The sequence below is a fragment of the Tetrahymena thermophila genome (genome assembly GCF_000189635.1).
Source record: "Tetrahymena thermophila SB210 genomic scaffold scf_8254823, whole genome shotgun sequence".
Taxonomy (NCBI): domain Eukaryota; phylum Ciliophora; class Oligohymenophorea; order Hymenostomatida; family Tetrahymenidae; genus Tetrahymena; species Tetrahymena thermophila.
The window spans coordinates 301279-320150 of NW_002476578.1; the positions used below are offsets into that span (position 1 = coordinate 301279).

Here is an 18872-nt window from a genome sequence, read left to right on the forward strand (position 1 = left end):
AATATTTTTATTACAGAAAAAGCTAACATAATCAAAAATATATGTGAATACAACACAATTTCTCATTAAATACTGTTTGAAAATAAATTAATCAAATGAAAAAGCAAATATAATACTCAAATAATTAGCTAAAATATAATTTTCTAAAAAAATTAAAAAAATAAAATTTTATACATTAAATAATATTTAAAAAAAAAAATAATTAATTACTTAAATAAATAAAAATAGTTTTTTTTTATTTTTATAAAATTAAATACTTAACATGAATAAGATTTAATGGAATTAATTAAAATAATTTAATAATCTTATTTTTATATTTTTTTCATTCGTTTTTAATTATAGAAGCTATATGATTAATACAAATTAACCATATATTTTTAGATATTTAAATTATTGATTATATTTATATATTTAGTTTGACTAAAGATTGTTTGTTTGATTCATTGATTTACTTATTAACTGAACCAGTAAAAAAAATAGCTTGCATTTATTTTAAATAAATTTTAAAGGAAAGATTAAAAATGGCTACTAATTTTTTATATCAGTAGATTACAAATTTAGATCTTTATTCAGTCCCATTTTAGTATAATTTAAAGAGCTAGTAGAAATCAAGTAAAACATTTATTGGAGGTTTTTGCTCGCTAATCGTTATTATTATTTCTTTGATCTATCTTTTGTATCTAAGCATTTTATACTTCAGCAATCAGATATAACCAACGATATCTACTAAAAGTAAAATAACAATGGATTCATTTTCAGTTGAAATACCAAATGACTTTATCACTATAAAAATAATTTTATCTAGTGGCTAAAACCTTATTGACTATCAAAAATAGTCTGGAAAATAGCTGTTACTTGTTGGAATGCAACATAAGCGTAGAGATCAAACAAATAGCTCTAATTTTATACTTGATTACTACAAGATGGATGTTTGCGAAGATACGAGTTTAGCAGGATATTATTGTATTAATTTTAACAAATAACTAGGTGTCTAGAACAATAATAAGACCAGCATTCAATTAAATTTCAATAGCACATAAGATTAACAAGACAAGTTAATGTTAATTTGGTCTATGTGTGACAAAAGATATATTGAAGTAGGTGAAGTTTGTGAAGATGATTCAAATGTTTTAAAAACTTAAATTATAAACTTGAATACATAAATTACAGTACGAGTAAAATTGTATTAATTTAATCCCTTGACTAAATAAGTGGAATCAAAATGGAAATCCGAGACTTATTTAATCGATTCTATCCTTTCTCTAATTAGTTAGCTTAAATTAAAATTAGATAACGCTACTGTTATAGATGGATTAGTAATTTAAAAAACTTAAGAAATGAGCTATATAAGCGATTACTAAAGGATTGATACCACTTTAACATAGGATTTCATTAGCAAATACTTTGACCTTAAAGTATTTGGCTGTGTAATGCTATATTTAAATTAATATAATACAGATACAAATATTTAATATATAGCATTTTCTTATATTATTGCTTAATTCACTAGTATTTTTCATATAATAATTATGTTAGGAATCTTTTGTAAGAAAATATCTGAATCAGATATCATTTGTGAGCTAATACAATAACAGCTAAAAGTTAAATATAAACAAACAGCTTTAAATCTAATTAATAAAATATAATAAATCGATTCTTAGAAGTGCCTTGAGTCTTACAAAATACTCTATGATATTAATTTTAAAGATAAATTCAAGAGAATATTTGAAGTAGGATTAATAAGAAAGTAATTAATTTGATTTATTTTTTGACTATTCTTTTTTTTTATTTTTTTTATATTTTTAAATAGGTTACAGCTCTTTTTTATTTCTTCCTCATAGTAAGATTTGCTAAAATCTAAAAGTATAACTTAAGAGCAATCTGTCCTTTTACGAATGATAGACTAGTCTCAGCAATATACTAATATATTTTATATTTAAAGATAAATTTTGGAGATATAGAATATGCTTAAGCTATTGTTTTCAGAATAATAATATGCTGCAGTAAAGTTATGTGGTATGAAATTACAGAATAATTATTCATAGGTAACTAATAATTAAGTAGAAAATAATGCTATTAATTAAAATCAAATATAAAACAGCACAACTAACAAAAAGTAAATAGAAAATGTTTTAATAAATTAAAATTAAATTGAGGATGAATTGGTTAAATAAAATTTAATAACTGAAAATCAAAATAACAATAAAAATACAGCATAAAATTATGAAGTTAGCCAAAATTTAAAAAGTGAAAATTAGTAAAAAGTTAAGTAAATTGTAAAATAGGATATCAATATTGAACTTGAAAAGAAAGATTAGTAGCAAATTTCTAATTTCTAAATAACAAAAGTAAGTTTAAAAAGCCTAGACAATATTTAAAACTATTAAATTATTCCTGAAAACAAAGATAATCAAAAAACTGATAACTTCATTAGCATTCAAGGAAAATTCTAAGAAAACTCTTCAAGTAGTTTATAAAATATATAAAAGCAAGAAAATTAAGCAGATAATCCTCGAATAAGCAATCAGATATAATTTGATTAATTAAATACTGTATCGCTTTAAAATAAGGAGCAACATTAAAATTAAATTGATTTTAATATGATTGAAATCGAAAGTCAGGAATAACTAAAAATGAATCACTTAGAAAAACTTGAACTAATAGATTAAGATTACTCTTATTTCTAATAGCAAGTGAAGTACTTTATTAATTAATATGACTTAGATAATTAAAATACTTCTGAAGTAGACAGAAGAATTTACAATAGTATGTTAGGAGTTTCTTAACTTCAAATAAGTTGAATATTTTATAATTAATTATTAATCTAAATATTTCTTAACTGAAAAGTTTTTCTATTTTATCAATTCTTGTAATTTTTTATTTTTAAATAAAATCTTAATTTCTTATAAAAATTCTTTGTTTGGACTAAAAAAATTAAAAATTCCTTTAAAATTAAAAAAAATGATTAATTTAAATTTAGCATCATTTCTATTCTAGAAATAAATAAGCTTGTTATGTTTTTATAATTATAATTTGAGGCATTTTATTTAAAAAGATAAGCGTTACTATTTTTAATAATTAATTAATTCAAGTTATATTTTATTTAAAAATGCAAGAATATGATTAGTATTTGTCTATTTTAATTATAGAAAGGCTTATTACTTTCAGTGTTTGTAACAAAATTTGAGTGAATTGTAAAGTTTTTTTGATAAATGCATATACTGATTTATTTTTTAATTAAGAATTAATCAGATTGTTGATATAAATAGTTTTGTTTGATTCTTAATTATTTGATCTATGTAAGTTTTTAGGATTGACTTGTAAACATTTGTATAGAAATTAAGGTGAGATTGTTTGAAATCAAAGAATGACTCATTTTATAATTAAATAATTGCAAAAATAAACAAAAAATTTACTAAAATTTCTTAAAATTTTCAAAATTCAAAATGACTTCTAGGTATATTAAAAATTTAGATCTATTCTCACTTCCATTTCAATTTTCATTTGGGGCTCAAGAAAAACAAAAAAGAACTTTTCTTGGTGGAATTCTCTCATTAGGAGTTATTCTCTTATCTGTGGCCTATTTTATTTACCTTTGCTATCTATATTTTGGAAATATTGTTTAACCAACTATTTCTATAATGGATGAATATTCAGCTACCCCATATAATATGGATTACATAGAGGATATGATTGCCTTCAGAGTAGTTTTAGCTAATGGAATGAATTTAACAGATTATGAAAAAATGGTTGGTAAAGTTTATTTAAGTTATGTAGGCGATTTTAGATACACTGATAGTGCAGGCAATCAAAAAAATAAAACATTTTTTGCTTAGCCATGTGTAGATCCTTCTCTAAAGGGATATCAGTGTTTTAACACTTAGTAATTAAATGGTGTAGAAACAGATAATTTTACATTTAACTATGATCCATCAAAAACAATATAAGATAAATTAGCGTTATATGTAGCAGCTTGTATTTAAGACCTGTTGCCTTAGGGATAATTTTGTGCTGTTAACCCTATAGAATACGCTTAAGTATTGTACAATGTATTTGGATACTTTGAAACAAGAATAAAGTTAATGCAATTTAACACTAAGTCAAAGAAATTTGAGACTAAGATTAAAACAGAATAATATATGTTTGATGAAAGTTTAGCTTTTTATAGTAAATATACATTTTAAAAGACTGATTTGAAATTGATTGATGGATTTGTTATTTAATCTACTGTTCATGATTCTTAACTATCTGATTATACTAGAGTAGATTCAGCAATAAGTTAATCTTATCTATTTAAAGCATTCAAATCATAAATATATGGGGGTTTTTATTTTATGCTAGGACCAAATAACTTAGAATGTTCTGTTTAATATCCATAGTTTACTTCTTTATTAGCATAGTTCTCTAGTGTTTTTAATACCTTACTAATGATAGGATTAATTAGTAGGATGTTAGCCCAAACAGAAATAGTTTAAGACTTTGTTTCTCTACACTTATAGGTCTATTATAAATAAACTGCTGCTGAATTATTACAAGAGTAAGAAAAGAACAATAGCTAAGGTAAGAAAAACAACTACGGCATTTACAAATCTATTCAAGAGCAAGGCTTTAAGAAAAAATTCAAAGACTATCTTAATATTAGTACATTTTAAAGGTAAATAGTTTTATTAATTTATATAAATATATTAATTTATTGAATTTATTTAATAGAATTAAAATGTCGATGACAAACAGTAAAAATAAAGTTTAAGATCAGTAACAGTCAAAATAAATGCAAATGTACAAGCAAATTTTAAATGAGTCAATCTAATCATTAGATATTTATGAAATGCAAAAAGAGCTTCTAAGAGTTAAAATAATGCTTAGAATGATGTTTTCCGCTGAATAATATGCTGCATTATAACTTTGTGGAAGCAGATTAAATTTAGATAATTTAGAATCGGATAATTTATAATAACCATAATCAAGACAGGAATCTGGAACAACAAATAATTAACTTCAATAAGACTAAGTTTCAAACTCTAAAGCTTAAAATACTAAAAATTATATTCTACCATCAACTAATTAATAAATTTAAAATGATAATCAAAATTTAGCATTTAATATAACTTCGATTAACCAGATTAAATAAAATAAAAATAATAATTCCAATATTTCAAATCACCTTGAAGTAATTGACCAAATTGAGAGAGATGAAACCTAATTTTAGAGATATTTAGATTAATTTATATAAAATAATAAGACACCAACTTCAGAAATAAACAAAAGAATAATTTAATCCATGATCAATTGTAATAATGTCAACTAAATGCCCATAGAAAATTTTGATATAGAATCTTAAAAGTAGCTATTTAAAGAATGAGCTTAATATTTATATAAAAAATAGAACAAATAACTATTAATTTTATAATTATCCAATTATCAAGATATAAAAATATTTAATTAGTATTTTTTGTCTATAAAATAATCAACAATTTATTTATTTTATTCTATAATTATTATTAATATTTTTTTTCTTTCTTTATTTTAAAATTTAATTTTATTTTATTTCACTAAAAAATTTATTTTTTTAAATTCGGCAAAAGTTTTTATTTGTTTTTTATAAAATTTTTTAACAAAAAAATAAAAAAATAATTGTATTTTCATAAACTATGATCTAAGTTTTCATATTATTGTACATTTTAATTTATTTGAAAATATTATTCTATTTAAATTAATAAAACTTTTTCCTTAAAATTTATATATTTTTTAAATTTTTTATACTAAATAACCCAAAGAGCACTAAAACTCTTTAATATAAATTAAATATATAAATTCAAATATATAAGATGAAATATTTTTTTTTTTTGAATTACTTTAGTAATGTATTTTTTTATTTAAAAATTACAAAAAGAATTTTCATAATTGATTATCACTTGCTTAATTTATTATTTTTATCAAAGAAAATATCTGACTTATTTATTTTTTGGAATAATAAATTCACACAATCATTAATAATTTTCCTCTACACCTTCATACAATGTAAACTGAAACAAGTTTATTTGTAGATTAATACTAAAGAAGCTATTAATGATTAGAAATATCCGAAATATCCTAATAGAAAAAACAATCCTTGAACAATAAATATACTTACTGATGTTTTAGTCTTTGGGAAAAGATTTTTTTTGTAAATAAATAATTAATTAATTTACCATCAAAATTAGCAAATTAAAAAGAAACATAAAACTAAAAAATAAATATCATCATGGATTATATTAAGCAAATAGATTTGTTTTCGCTTCCATTCCAGTTTACTTTAATGGGTAAAAATCATAAAAAATAAACAATTTTTGGAGGAATAATATCCTTAGCTATTATTTGTACTTCAATTGCATATTTTTGCTATCTTTGCTATCTTTACTTTGGAAATCAGTTACAACCATCTATTTCTTCTACATTATAATACTTTTAAAATGAATTTTAAATGTAATTTGATAAAAATTTAATTGCTTTCAAGGTTGTTTTACCTAATGGTATGCTTATTCAAGAGTTCGAAAGGAGATAAAACAAAACTTATGTGACAATTCTTCCTACTTTGTCTACAAAAGATTAAAATGGAAATGATGTCTATTAAAATTTAAGTTTTATACCTTGCGATGACCCTGATTTATAAGACTATTACTGTGTAGACTTTTCAAATGTTAACTCAAATAAAGTGAATTAACCTTTCTTAACATATTATCCTTATGACAATCAAAAATAGAAATTAGAAGTATTGATGCTATATTGCACTAGCGAATTAAGTTACCCTGGTATTGTTTGCGCTACTCATGAAGAAACATAAAAAGAAATTATTAATTTTAAGACTTAGGTATATACAAGAGTGACAAGCTAATAGTATAACCCAACTACAAGATCATTTGAAAAAAAAATCAAGCTTGAGTAATTTTATTTGTCAGACACTTTGGTTTTTTTAGGTAAGTTCAGCCTAAAAAGTACCACTACTACAATAAATGATGGGTTTATCATTTAAAAGTAGAGCTCATATACATATATTTCAGATTACTCAAAGACAAATGAGTATAGCACCTTTACATTTTAAAAGGCTTAAAATAATTTAGATATGATAGGAGCTTGTTTTTTTTATTTGGATGAAAATGGTAGAAATGAATTTGTGTAATTCGTATAATTTCCTAGTATTTTAGCTCAATTTATGAGCATTTTTAACTCTCTTTTAGTAGTTGGAGTAATTTGTAAATAGTTTTCTTAATCTGAGATGATTTAAGATTTTATGGAGATTTAATTAAAAAATTACTACAAAAAAAGTGCTATTGAATTTATGCATGAAGTTGAAACAAAGAAACAATCAAATTCTATTTCTAATTATTTCTAAAATAATTTAATGCAAACTTATAAATAAATTTGTAATATGGACTACAAATACTATATGAAATAATTTTTAGATACCACTCTTTACAACAAGTAAATTTTTGAATAAAAACTAATTATTTTAAATATTTTATTTTAAAAGGATTAAGCTATTGATCTTTTCGAAAGGAGGAAAGACTAAAACGAATGATCCAAAATAAGTTAAAATGTACAAAAGACTAATGGATTCTACAATAGAGCAGATAAATATTTATGATATATAAAAAGAGATTTTAAAGCTAAAAATGATGGTAAGAATGAGTTTCACTGTTGAGTAATATGCAGCTCTTTAGCTTTGTGGTTTAAGAATTATTTTAGATGAAAATATTCCAAATGTGGAAGAATCAATCTTAGAAAATATATAAATGAAGGAGGATTTATTCAAAAGTTCTGAGGAAGAAGGTATAAAGCAAAAGAAAGAATAATCAATTGAAATGGAGTTAAAGCTAAAAGAAAATGAAGTTTAGGTTAAATTGTAAGAATATTAGTTAAATCAAATAGAATAATCGGTATAAAAATAATAAAAATAAAACTAAGATAATTATTTAACAGAAAATGCTGAAAATTAAGAAAGAGAAAATATTTAACATGAAGAAAATAATCTTAGCAAACCTTAAGAAAAACAAAATACAAAAGTAGAATTTGAAGACAATATATTTAAATTAGATGAAAAAAATGATTAGAAATTTAAAAAATTGAATTTCAAAAGTATTGCACTTAATCATCTTGAAAAAATAGAAAGACTAGAGAGAGATAATACTTATTTCGAATAGAAAATAGATTAATTTTTTAATTAAAAAAAGTTTAAAACATAATTGGACTAAAGGATACTTGATTGTCTTATAGGTTATAAGTAATATAAATTAGATACACAATCCTTCATACCAATTACTAAAAGTTGTACAATTAATAAGTGAAAATACTAAAAATAAAAAAGTGGAAAGTATTTTTAATTTTAGTTATATAAATTTCAGATAAAATAAACATTTTTAAATAAATAAAAAACCTTTTTTATGTTAAATAACAAATTTTGTTACAATATAAAAAAAAATAAAAATTCTAAAATATTTTCATTTTTAATTATTTATTAATATTCCATTTTATTTAAGGATTTCTTGAATATTTGTATATCAATGATCTATTTCATAATTAATTTAATTAAAAGCTAAGATTTGTTCTGAGGTGAATCATTTTCGATTTTATTATTCATATTAATTCATATTAAATCTATGGGGTTGAGACCATGGAAAATATTTGGATATATTCCTCTAGCCATTCAACCGCTATTTTTGTTCTGTCGGAGCTGGTTCATTGATTATTTAGTTAGAACCCTCAACTTGTGCCAGATAGCTTCTAAGACATTTCTGGATGTTTATTTTAATTTTAAATTATTAATTTGCAATTCATTTTGCTAACTAAATTATGCCATATAGAATAATTTCTCTAAGGCAAAGTTAATTTTGTAGACTTAGTGAATTACCTTTTAATAAGTATATATCTGCTCTCGAACAATTATTTCAATAGGAGGTAATATAAATTTAGTAGAACAATTAATATTTTTTTATAAATTTAAAGAATTATTTAAATGGTAATATTTATATTCCATAAATATTTCGATACCACTCTACAATTTTTAATAACAATATAAAGTTAATCTTAAATAATTAGGTTATTATTTTTATAGTAAATGACTAACAATATAAAATTTCTATATTTTCATCAGTAACATTATTATAGAAAATATTGGCTACTTAAATTTTAAGTGGATGTTAGAAATTACTAAAACCTTACTCATTTTATACATATATTATTAATTGATATTAATGTAAATTAAAGTAAAGTTTACTAATAAAATTATGAAGTAAATACTGTAAATCATTAAAATTACAAAAAACAGATAAAATTAATTAAATAAAAATAATCAAATGAATATCATTAATTATTTTAACATAAAAGACTTTTATAATATAATAATTAATTATTCATCAAAGTAGTATTTCAATAAAAATTTTTTTTTTAAATTATTTAAACTATAGATTACATTCAGAAATTTGATTTATTCTCACTTCCATTCTAATTTAGGTTAATGACAAAAGCTTAAAAATAGAACACCATTTTTGGAGGATTAGTTTTTTTAGGAGTTATTGTTATTTCTATCTCATACTTTTGCTACCTTTGTGTTCTTTACTTTGGAAATCACCTGTAGACATCTATATCTTCTACATAACAATACTTTTCAGAAGAATTCTAAATGTAGTTTGAAAGAAATTTAATTGCCTTTAAGATAGTTTTAGAAAATGGAATGCTTATTTAATACTTTGAAAAAAATAGACAAAAGTCATATATAACTATTCTTCCTGTTTTTTCTACAAAAGACTAAACAGGAAAAAAGGTTGATCAAAATTTAAAATTCATATAATGTGAAGATCCTGATTTAAAAGAATGTTACTGGATTGACTACTCTAACGTTACCAAAAATAAGATGAATGAGCCTTTCTTAAATTATTTTCCTAATGATAACGAAAAGCAAAAATTAGAAATAGTATTGCTTTATTGCACAACTGAATTAAGTTATCCTGATACTGTATGTGCTAGTTATGAAGAAACATAAAAAGAAATTATAAACTTTAGTACTTAGACTTATGTAAGAATTACTAGTTAATAATATAATCTAAATACTAGGTAATATGAAAAAAAATTAAGTAAGAGCAATTTTATTTATCAGATAGCTTAGTATTCTTAGGGAAGTTTAGCTTAAAAAGTACTACAACTACTACAAACGATGGGTTTATTATTTAAAAAGAAAGCTCTAAAACATACATTTCAGACTACTAAAAAACTAGTGAGTACAGTACCTTGACATATATGAAAACTTAGCTATAATTAAACATGATAGGAGTTTATAATCTAAAAATTAAAATAATTGTATTTATTTATTATATTTAAAAAATTAAATAAAATTAATTTATGTTCCTATTTTTAATTCTAAATAAATAAATTTTTTATAAAATAAACAATTAAAATAAATATTAAAATTAATAAAAATTTAAGTAAATTATATCAGCACGACCTCGAAAAAAAAGATTTGCAGCTAAATTCTAATTTTTAAATAACAAAAGTAATTTTAAAAAGTTTAAGTGATTTTTAAAACTATTAAATTTTTTCATAAAATAAAAATAATCAAAAAAATGATTACTTCATAAAGGAAAAAATAAAGAAAACTTTTCAAGTAGCTCATAAAATAAAAAAAGCAAGAAAATTAAGCATAAAAATAAGCAGTCAGATATAATTTAATTAGTACTTAAGTAAATTTATTTTTAGAATAGTACTAAAGAAGCTTTTAATTGTTAAAAATATCTAAAATATCATAATATAAAAAATAGTACTAGAACAATAAATATACTTATTTGTGTATTAATTAATTAGACTTTAAAAAAAAGATTTTTTTAAATTAAATAATTAATTTAACAACTAAATTAGTAAATTAAAAAGAAACATAAAACTAAAAAACTAAATATTATCATGAATTATATTAAACAAATAGATTTGTTTTCTCTTCCATTCCAGTTTACTTTAATGGGTAAAAGTCATAAAAAATAAACTATTTTTGGAGGAATAATATCTTTAGCTATTATTTGTACTTCAATTGCATATTTTTGCTATCTTTGCTATCTTTACTTTGGAAATCATTTACAACCATCTATTTCTTCTACATCAAAATACTTTTCAAATGAATTTTAAATGTAATTTGATAAAAATTTAATTGCTTTCAAGGTTGTTTTGCCTAATGGTATGCTCATTTAAGAATTTGAAAGGAGGTAAAATAAAACTTATATGACTATTTTTCCTGTTTTGTCTACAAAAGATTAAAATGGAAATGAAGCCTATTAAAATTTAAGTTTTATACCATGCGATGACCCTGACTTATAAGACTATTACTGTGTAGACTTTTCAAATGTTAACTCAAATAAAGTGAATTAACCTTTCTTAACATATTATCCTTATGATAATCAAAAATAAAAATTATAAGTAATGATGCTCTATTGCACTAGCTAACTAGAGTATCCTGGTACAGTTTGCGCTACTCATGAAGAAACATAAAAAGAAATTATTAACTTTAAGACTTAGGTATATACAAGAGTGACAAGCTAATAGTATAATCCAACAACAAGGTCATTTGAAAAAAAAATAAAGCTTGAGTAATTTTATTTGTCAGACACTTTGGTTTTTTTAGGTAAGTTCAGCCTAAAAAGTACCACTACTACAATAAATGAAGGATTTATCATTTAAAAGTAGAGCTCTTATACATATATTTCAGATTACTCAAAAACTAACGGGTACAGTACCTTTACATTTTAATAGACTTAAAATAATTTAGATATTATAGGAGCTTGCTTTTTTTATTTAGATGAAAATGGTAGAAATGAATTTGTATAATTTGTATAATTTCCTAGTGTTTTAGCTCAATTTGTAAGCGTTTTTAACTCTCTTTTAGTTGCTGGAATAATAAGTAAATAATTTTGTAAATCTGAGATAATTTAAGATATTATGGAGATTTAATTAAAAAATTACTACAAAAAAAGTGCTATTGAATTTATGCATGAAGTTGAAACAAAGAAACAATCAAATTCTATTTCTATTTATTTCTAAAAAAATTTAATGCAAACTTATAAATAAATTTGTAATATGGACTACAAATACTATATGAAAAAATTTTTAGATACAACTTTTTACAACAAGTAAATTATTTTTATTTTTGAATAAAAATTAATTATTTTAAATATTTTATTTGTAAAGGATTAAGCTATTGATCTTTTCGAAAGGAGGAAAGATTAAAAAAAATGATCCAAAATAAGTTAAAATCTTTAAAAAACTTATGGATTCCTCAATAGATCAGATAAATATTTATGATATATAAAAAGAGATTTTAAAGCTAAAAATGATGGTAAGAATGAGTTTCACTGTTGAGCAATATGCAGCTCTTTAGCTTTGTGGTTTAAGAATTATTTTAGATGAAAATATTCCAAATGTGGAAGAATCAATCTTAGAAAATATATAAATGAAGGAGGATTTATTCAAAAATACTGAGGAAGAAGGTATCAAGCAAAAGAAAGAATAATCAATTGAAATGGAGTTAAAGCTAAAAGAAAATGAAGTTTAGGTTAAATAGTAAGAATATTAGTTAAATCAAATAGAATAATAGGTATAAAAATAATAAAAATTAAACTAAGATAATTATTTAACAGAAAATGCTGAAAATTAAGAAAGAGAAAATATTTAACATGAAGAAAACAATCTTAGCAAACCTTAAGAAAAACAAAATACAAAATTAGAATTTGAAGATAATATATTTAAATTAGATGAAAAAAATGATTAGAAATTTAAAAAATTGAATTTCAAAAGTATTGCACTTAATCATCTTGAAAAAATAGAAAGACTAGAAAGAGATAATACTTATTTAGAATAGAAAATAGATTAATTTTTTAATTAAAAAAATTTTAAAACATAATTGGACTAAAGGATACTTGATTGTCTTATAGGTTATAAGTAATATAAATTAGATACACAATCCTTCATACCAATTACTAAAAGTTGTAAAATTAACAAGTGAAAATATTTAAAAATATAAAAGAGGAATGTATTTTTAATTTTAGTTGTTTAAATGTCAGATAAAATAAACATTTTTAAATAATAAAAAACCTTTTTTTGTTAAATAACAAATTTTGTTGCAATATAAAATAAAATAAAAATTATAAAATATTTTCATTTATCATTATTAACTAATATTCCTTTGATTTAAGGATTTCTTGAATATCTGTATATTGATGATCTATTTCATAATTAATTTAACTAAAAGTAAGCTGACTCATATAAATTAATTAGGCTAAGATTTGTTCAGAGGCGAATCATTTTCGATTTTATTATTCATATAAATCCATATTAATTCTATGGGGTTGAGACTATGGAAAATATTTGGATGTATTCCTCAGTCATTCAACCAATCACTATTTTTGTTCTGCGGGAGCTGGTTCATTCATTATTTTCTTGGAGCCCTCAACTTGTGCCAGATAGCTTCTAAGAGTTTTCTGGATTTTTATTTTAATTTTAAATTATTAATTTGCAATTGATTTTGATAACTAACTAAATTATATCATATGAAATAATTTCACTAAGAATAAGTTAATTTTGTAGACTTAATGAATTACCTTTTAATAAGTATAACTTTCCTGCATTTGAAATATTATTAATGAATTTTTTTTTCTAAATCTTAATTATTTTCTTTATATTTGATTTCTTATATTTTACAAAAATTAATCAAAATACAGAAAACTTTTTCAAATTTTGAGAGTAAAAAATTTTTTTACAGTAAATAAATTTTTTTAAAGCCTTTTTCAATACAACTCTACAATTTTTAATAACAATAAAGAGTTAATCCTAAATAATTAGGTTATTATTTTTATAATAAATGACTAACAATATAAAATTTCTATATTTTCATCAGTATCATAATTATAGAAAATATTGGCTACTTAAATTTTAAGTGGGTGTTAGAAATTACTAAAACCTTACTCATTTTATACATATATTATTAATTGATATTAATGTAAATTAAAGTAAAGTTTACTAATAAAATTATGAAGTAAATACTGTAAATCATTAAAATTACAAAAAACAGATAAAATTAATTAAATAAAAATAATCAAATGAATATCATTAATTATTTTAACATAAAAGACTTTTAGAATATAATAATTAATTATTCATCAAAGTAGTATTTCAATAAAAACATTTTAAAAAAATTATTTAAGCAATGAATTACATTAAGAAATTTGATTTATTCTCACTTCCATTCTAATTTAGGTTAATGACAAAAGCTTAAAAATAGAACACCAATTTTGGAGGATTAGTTTTTTTAGGAGTTATTGTTATTTCTATCTCATACTTTTGCTACCTTTGTGTTCTTTACTTTGGAAATCACCTGTAGACATCTATATCTTCTACATAACAATACTTTTCAGAAGAATTCTAAATGTAGTTTGAAAGAAATTTAATTGCCTTTAAGATAGTTTTAGAAAATGGAATGCTTATTTAAGACTTTGAAAAAAATAGACAAAAGTCATATATAACTATTCTTCCTGTTTTTTCTACAAAAGACAAAACAGGAAAAAAGGTTGATAAAAATTTAAAATTCATATAATGTGAAGATCGCTTATTATTTTTACTTGAAAGAAAATGGCAGAAGTGAACATGTGTAATTTGTCTAATTTCCAAGTGTTTTAGCTTAATTTGTAAGCATTTTTAACTCTTTGTTTATAGTAGGAATTATTTGTAAAGGGTTTTCTCAAAGCGAAATTATTTAAGATTTCATGGAAATTTAATTTAAAATTCACAACAAAAAAAGTGCAATTGAATTTATGCAAGAGGTTGAAACAAAGAAATAATCGAATTATGTTCCTATTTATTTCTAAAATAATTTAGCCAACACTTATTAGTAAATTCGCATATTATATGCAAAAAATTTTGGACACTAATTTATTTAATATGCAAGTAAATTCATTTCATTTTTTATTTCATATTAAAAATTTTTAAATTTATCATTTGTAAAGAATAAAGTTACTGATTTTTTTCAAAAGGAGGAAAAACAAAAAAAGATGATTCAAAATAAATTAAAATTTATAAAAAGCTGATGGATTACACTTTTGAATAGATAAATATTTATGATATTTAGAAAGAACTCTTGAAGTTAAAAATGATGGTAAGAATGATTTTTACAGTTGAATAATATGCCGCTCTTCAGCTTTGTGGTTTAAGAATAATATTAGATGAAAATATACCGAATATAGATGATACAGTTTAAGAGGTAATTAATTTAAATGAAGATCCTTTCAAAAGCTCTTTTAAAGAAATTAAAAAATAAAAGCAAGAAACATCAGTAAAAGCTTACTAAAAATAGAAGTGTATTAATTAAAATAAATAGATTATTTAGCATAATTAAAATTAGAAATCAGATGATTATTTAACAGAAAACATTGGTAATGAGTAGTTAAAATAGTGAATTTTTTGCAAATTGAATAATAAATATAAAATTTAACTAAATTAATTAATTATCTCATTAATTTTACATTAAAGTAGGTTAGTGTAAAAATATGTTTTTATAATTTAAAAATTAAAATAAATATAAGTATATTTATTTATTTATTATATCTAAAAATTTAAATAAAATTAATTTATATTCATATTTTTAATCTAAATAATAAATAAAGCATAAAATTATGAAGTTAGCTAAAATTTAAACAGTTAAAATTAATAAAAATTTAAGTATATTATATCAGCATGACAACGAAAAAAATGATTTGCAGCTAAATTCTAATTTTTAAATGACAAAAGTATATTTAAAAAGTTTAGAAGATTTTTAAAACTATTAAATTTTTTCATAAAATAAAAATGATTAAATAATCAAAAAATTTCACAAGGAAAAATTAAAGAAAAGTTTTCAAGTAGGTTATAAAATATATAAAAGCAAGAAAATTAAGCATAAAATCTTCCAATAAATAGCCAGATATAATTTAATTATTACTGAAGTAAATTTATTTTTAGAATAGTACTAAAGAAGTTTTAATTTTTATAAATATCTAAATCATCATAATAGAAAAAATAGTACTATAACAATAAATATACTTACTTGTGTATTAATTAATTATCCTTTAAAAAAAAGATTTTTTCAAATTAAATAATTAATTTAACAACCAAACTAGTAAATTAAAAAGAAACACAAAACTAAAAAAATAAATATCATCATGAATTATATTAAACAAATAGACTTATTTTCTCTTCCATTCCAGTTTACTTTAATGGGTAAAAGTCATAAAAAATAAACTATTTTTGGAGGATTAATATCTTTAGCTATTATTAGTACTTCAATTGCATATTTTTGCTATCTTTGCTATCTTTACTTTGGAAATCATTTACAACCATCTATTTCTTCTACATCACAATACTTTTAAAATGAATTTTAAATGTAATTTGATAAAAATTTAATTGCTTTCAAGGTTGTTTTACCTAATGGTATGCTTATTTAAGAATTTGAAAGGATATAAAACAAATCTTATATGACTATTTTTCCTGTTTTGTCTACAAAAGATTAAAATGGAAATGAAGTCTATTAAAATTTAAGTTTTATACCTTGCGATGACACTGACTTATAAGACTATTACTGTGTAGACTTTTCAAATGTTAACTCAAATAAAGTGAATTAACCTTACTTAACATATTATCCTTATGACAATGAAAAATAAAAATTATAAGTATTGATGCTCTATTGCACTAGCTAACTAGAGTATCCTGGTACAGTTTGCGCTACTCATGAAGAAACATAAAAAGAAATTATTAACTTTAAGACTTAGGTATATACAAGAGTGACAAGCTAATAGTATAATCCAAGTACAAGGTCATTTGAAAAAAAAATAAAGCTTGAGTAATTTTATTTGTCAGATAATTTGGTTTTTTTAGGTAAGTTTAGCCTAAAAAGTACCACAACTACAATAAATGATGGATTTATCATTTAAAAGTAGAGTTCTTATACATATATTTCAGATTACTCAAAGACTAACGAGTACAGTACCTTTACATTTTAATAGGCTTAAAATAATTTAGATATGATAGGAGCTTGCTTTTTTTATTTAGATGAAAATGGTAGAAATTAATTTGTATAATTTGTATAATTTCCTAGTATTTTAGCTCAATTTGTAAGCGTTTTTAACTCTCTTTTAGTTGTTGGAATAATAAGTAGATAATTTTCTAAATCTGAGATAATTTAAGATATTATGGAGATTTAATTAAAAAATTACTACAAAAAAAGTGCTATAGAATTTATGCATGAAGTTGAAACAAAGAAACAATCAAATTCTATGTCTAATTATTTCTAAAATAGTTTAATGCAAACTTATAAATAAATTTGTAATATGGACTACAAATACTATATGAAAAAATTTTTAGATACAACTCTTTACAACAAGTAAATTATTTTTATTTTTGAATAAAAATTAATTATTTTAAATATTTTATTTGTAAAGGATTAAACTATTGATTTTTTCGAAAGGAGGAAAGACTAAAAGGAATGATCCAAAATAAGTTAAAATGTTTAAAAGACTAATGGATTCCACAATAGAGCAGATAAATATTTATGATATATAAAAAGAGATTTTAAAGTTAAAAATGATGGTAAGAATGAGTTTCACTGTAGAGTAATATGCAGCTCTTTAGCTTTGTGGTTTAAGAATTATATTAGATGAAGATATACCAAATGTGGAAGAATCAATCCAAGAAAATATATAAATGTAGGAGAATTTATTCAAAAATACTGAGGAAGAAAGTATAAAGCAAAAGAAAGAATAATCAATTGAAATGGAGTTAAAGCTTAAAGAAAATGAAGTTTAGGCTAAATAGTAAGAATATTAGTTAAATTAAATTGAATAATAGGTATAAAAATAATAAAGTTAAGATAAATATTTAACAGAAAATGCTGTAAATTTAGAAATAGAAAATATTTAACTTGAAGAAAATAATCTTAGCAAACCTTAAGAAAAACAAAATACAAAAGTAGAATTTGAAGATAATATATTTAAATTAGATGAAAAAAATGATTAGAAATTAAAAAAATTGAATTTCAAAAGTATTGCACTTAATCATCTTGAAAAAATAGAAAGATTAGAGAGAGATAATACTTATTTTGAATAGAAAATAGATTAATTTTTTAATTAAAAAAATTTTTAAACATAATTGGACTAAAGGATACTTGATTGTCTTATAGGTTATAAGTAAAATAAATTAGATACACAATCCCTCATACCAAGTTATACAATAATTAATAATTGAAAAAACTTAATTAAATATACAAAATATGCATAATTATTTTAGAATTTAGTTTCTAAAAGACCAAATAAAACATTTTTAAATAATTTATAAAACTTTAATATGTTTAACATTAATTTTTGTTACAGTATAAAATTAAAATAAAATTAATACCAAAATATTATCTATCTTCATTGCTAACAAGATAAAATTTGTTTTATATGCTTAATTAATGACTTTTTAATAAGTAAATTTAGCTACTATTCTCAAACAATTATTTTTTGAGGACGTAAAAAAAATTTAGGAAATCATTTAATATTTTTTTTATTTAAAAGGAAAATTTAATAATTTTAATGGTAATATATTACATAAATATTTTGATACCCCTCTATAATTTTAAATCCAAATATAAAGTTAATCTTAATTCTATCTTTTATTACTTTTTTAATAAATGTCTTACATAATATAATTTCTATATTTCCATCAGTTTCATCACTAAAATAATCTGTGGCTACTTATATTTTTAGTGGATGCTAGAAATAAGTTAAGCCTAACTTATTATATCCATAAATTATTAATTGATCTTTATGTAAGTTCAAGTAAAATTTATTCAT

At 21.2% G+C, this 18872-nt stretch overlaps 9 protein-coding genes across 9 annotated transcripts; all 9 read left to right on the forward strand. All coding sequences in view use genetic code 6, as the record gives it.

The window, feature by feature from the left end:
• Window positions 1-276: 276 nt before the first annotated feature.
• On the forward strand, window positions 277-1203 carry TTHERM_000545778 (transmembrane protein, putative; the record flags this gene model as incomplete). Its single annotated transcript, XM_012795276.1, has 3 exons — window positions 277-328; window positions 382-1106; window positions 1171-1203. 3 exons carry the CDS (start codon window positions 277-279, stop codon window positions 1201-1203), a joined length of 810 nt encoding a protein of 269 aa, XP_012650730.1.
• Window positions 1204-2070: 867 nt separating this feature from the next.
• TTHERM_000545779 (hypothetical protein) lies at window positions 2071-2604 on the forward strand (the record flags this gene model as incomplete). The annotated part of the gene is made up of 1 exon (XM_012795277.1): window positions 2071-2604. The coding sequence occupies one exon, from the start codon at window positions 2071-2073 to the stop codon at window positions 2602-2604; it is 534 nt and encodes a 177-aa protein (XP_012650731.1).
• Window positions 2605-3641: 1037 nt separating this feature from the next.
• TTHERM_00545780 (hypothetical protein) lies at window positions 3642-5362 on the forward strand (the record flags this gene model as incomplete). Its single annotated transcript, XM_971542.2, has 2 exons — window positions 3642-4654; window positions 4711-5362. 2 exons carry the CDS (start codon window positions 3642-3644, stop codon window positions 5360-5362), a joined length of 1665 nt encoding a protein of 554 aa, XP_976635.2.
• Window positions 5363-6463: 1101 nt separating this feature from the next.
• Window positions 6464-8324, forward strand: TTHERM_00545770 (phosphatidylserine decarboxylase family protein, putative; the record flags this gene model as incomplete). The annotated part of the gene is made up of 2 exons (XM_971541.2): window positions 6464-7461; window positions 7511-8324. 2 exons carry the CDS (start codon window positions 6464-6466, stop codon window positions 8322-8324), a joined length of 1812 nt encoding a protein of 603 aa, XP_976634.2.
• Window positions 8325-9493: 1169 nt separating this feature from the next.
• On the forward strand, window positions 9494-10267 carry TTHERM_00545750 (transmembrane protein, putative; the record flags this gene model as incomplete). The annotated part of the gene is made up of 1 exon (XM_971539.2): window positions 9494-10267. One exon carries the CDS (start codon window positions 9494-9496, stop codon window positions 10265-10267), a length of 774 nt encoding a protein of 257 aa, XP_976632.2.
• Window positions 10268-11241: 974 nt separating this feature from the next.
• TTHERM_000544738 (hypothetical protein) lies at window positions 11242-13018 on the forward strand (the record flags this gene model as incomplete). Its single annotated transcript, XM_012795278.1, has 3 exons — window positions 11242-11917; window positions 12128-12146; window positions 12205-13018. The coding sequence occupies 3 exons, from the start codon at window positions 11242-11244 to the stop codon at window positions 13016-13018; spliced, it is 1509 nt and encodes a 502-aa protein (XP_012650732.1).
• A 1254-nt stretch (window positions 13019-14272) lies between these two features.
• On the forward strand, window positions 14273-14653 carry TTHERM_000544739 (transmembrane protein, putative; the record flags this gene model as incomplete). The annotated part of the gene is made up of 1 exon (XM_012795279.1): window positions 14273-14653. One exon carries the CDS (start codon window positions 14273-14275, stop codon window positions 14651-14653), a length of 381 nt encoding a protein of 126 aa, XP_012650733.1.
• A 441-nt stretch (window positions 14654-15094) lies between these two features.
• On the forward strand, window positions 15095-15463 carry TTHERM_00544740 (hypothetical protein; the record flags this gene model as incomplete). The annotated part of the gene is made up of 1 exon (XM_971537.2): window positions 15095-15463. The coding sequence occupies one exon, from the start codon at window positions 15095-15097 to the stop codon at window positions 15461-15463; it is 369 nt and encodes a 122-aa protein (XP_976630.2).
• A 961-nt stretch (window positions 15464-16424) lies between these two features.
• Window positions 16425-18282, forward strand: TTHERM_000543729 (phosphatidylserine decarboxylase family protein, putative; the record flags this gene model as incomplete). Its single annotated transcript, XM_012795280.1, has 3 exons — window positions 16425-17422; window positions 17481-17852; window positions 17904-18282. 3 exons carry the CDS (start codon window positions 16425-16427, stop codon window positions 18280-18282), a joined length of 1749 nt encoding a protein of 582 aa, XP_012650734.1.
• Between the last annotated feature and the right edge of the window lie 590 nt (window positions 18283-18872).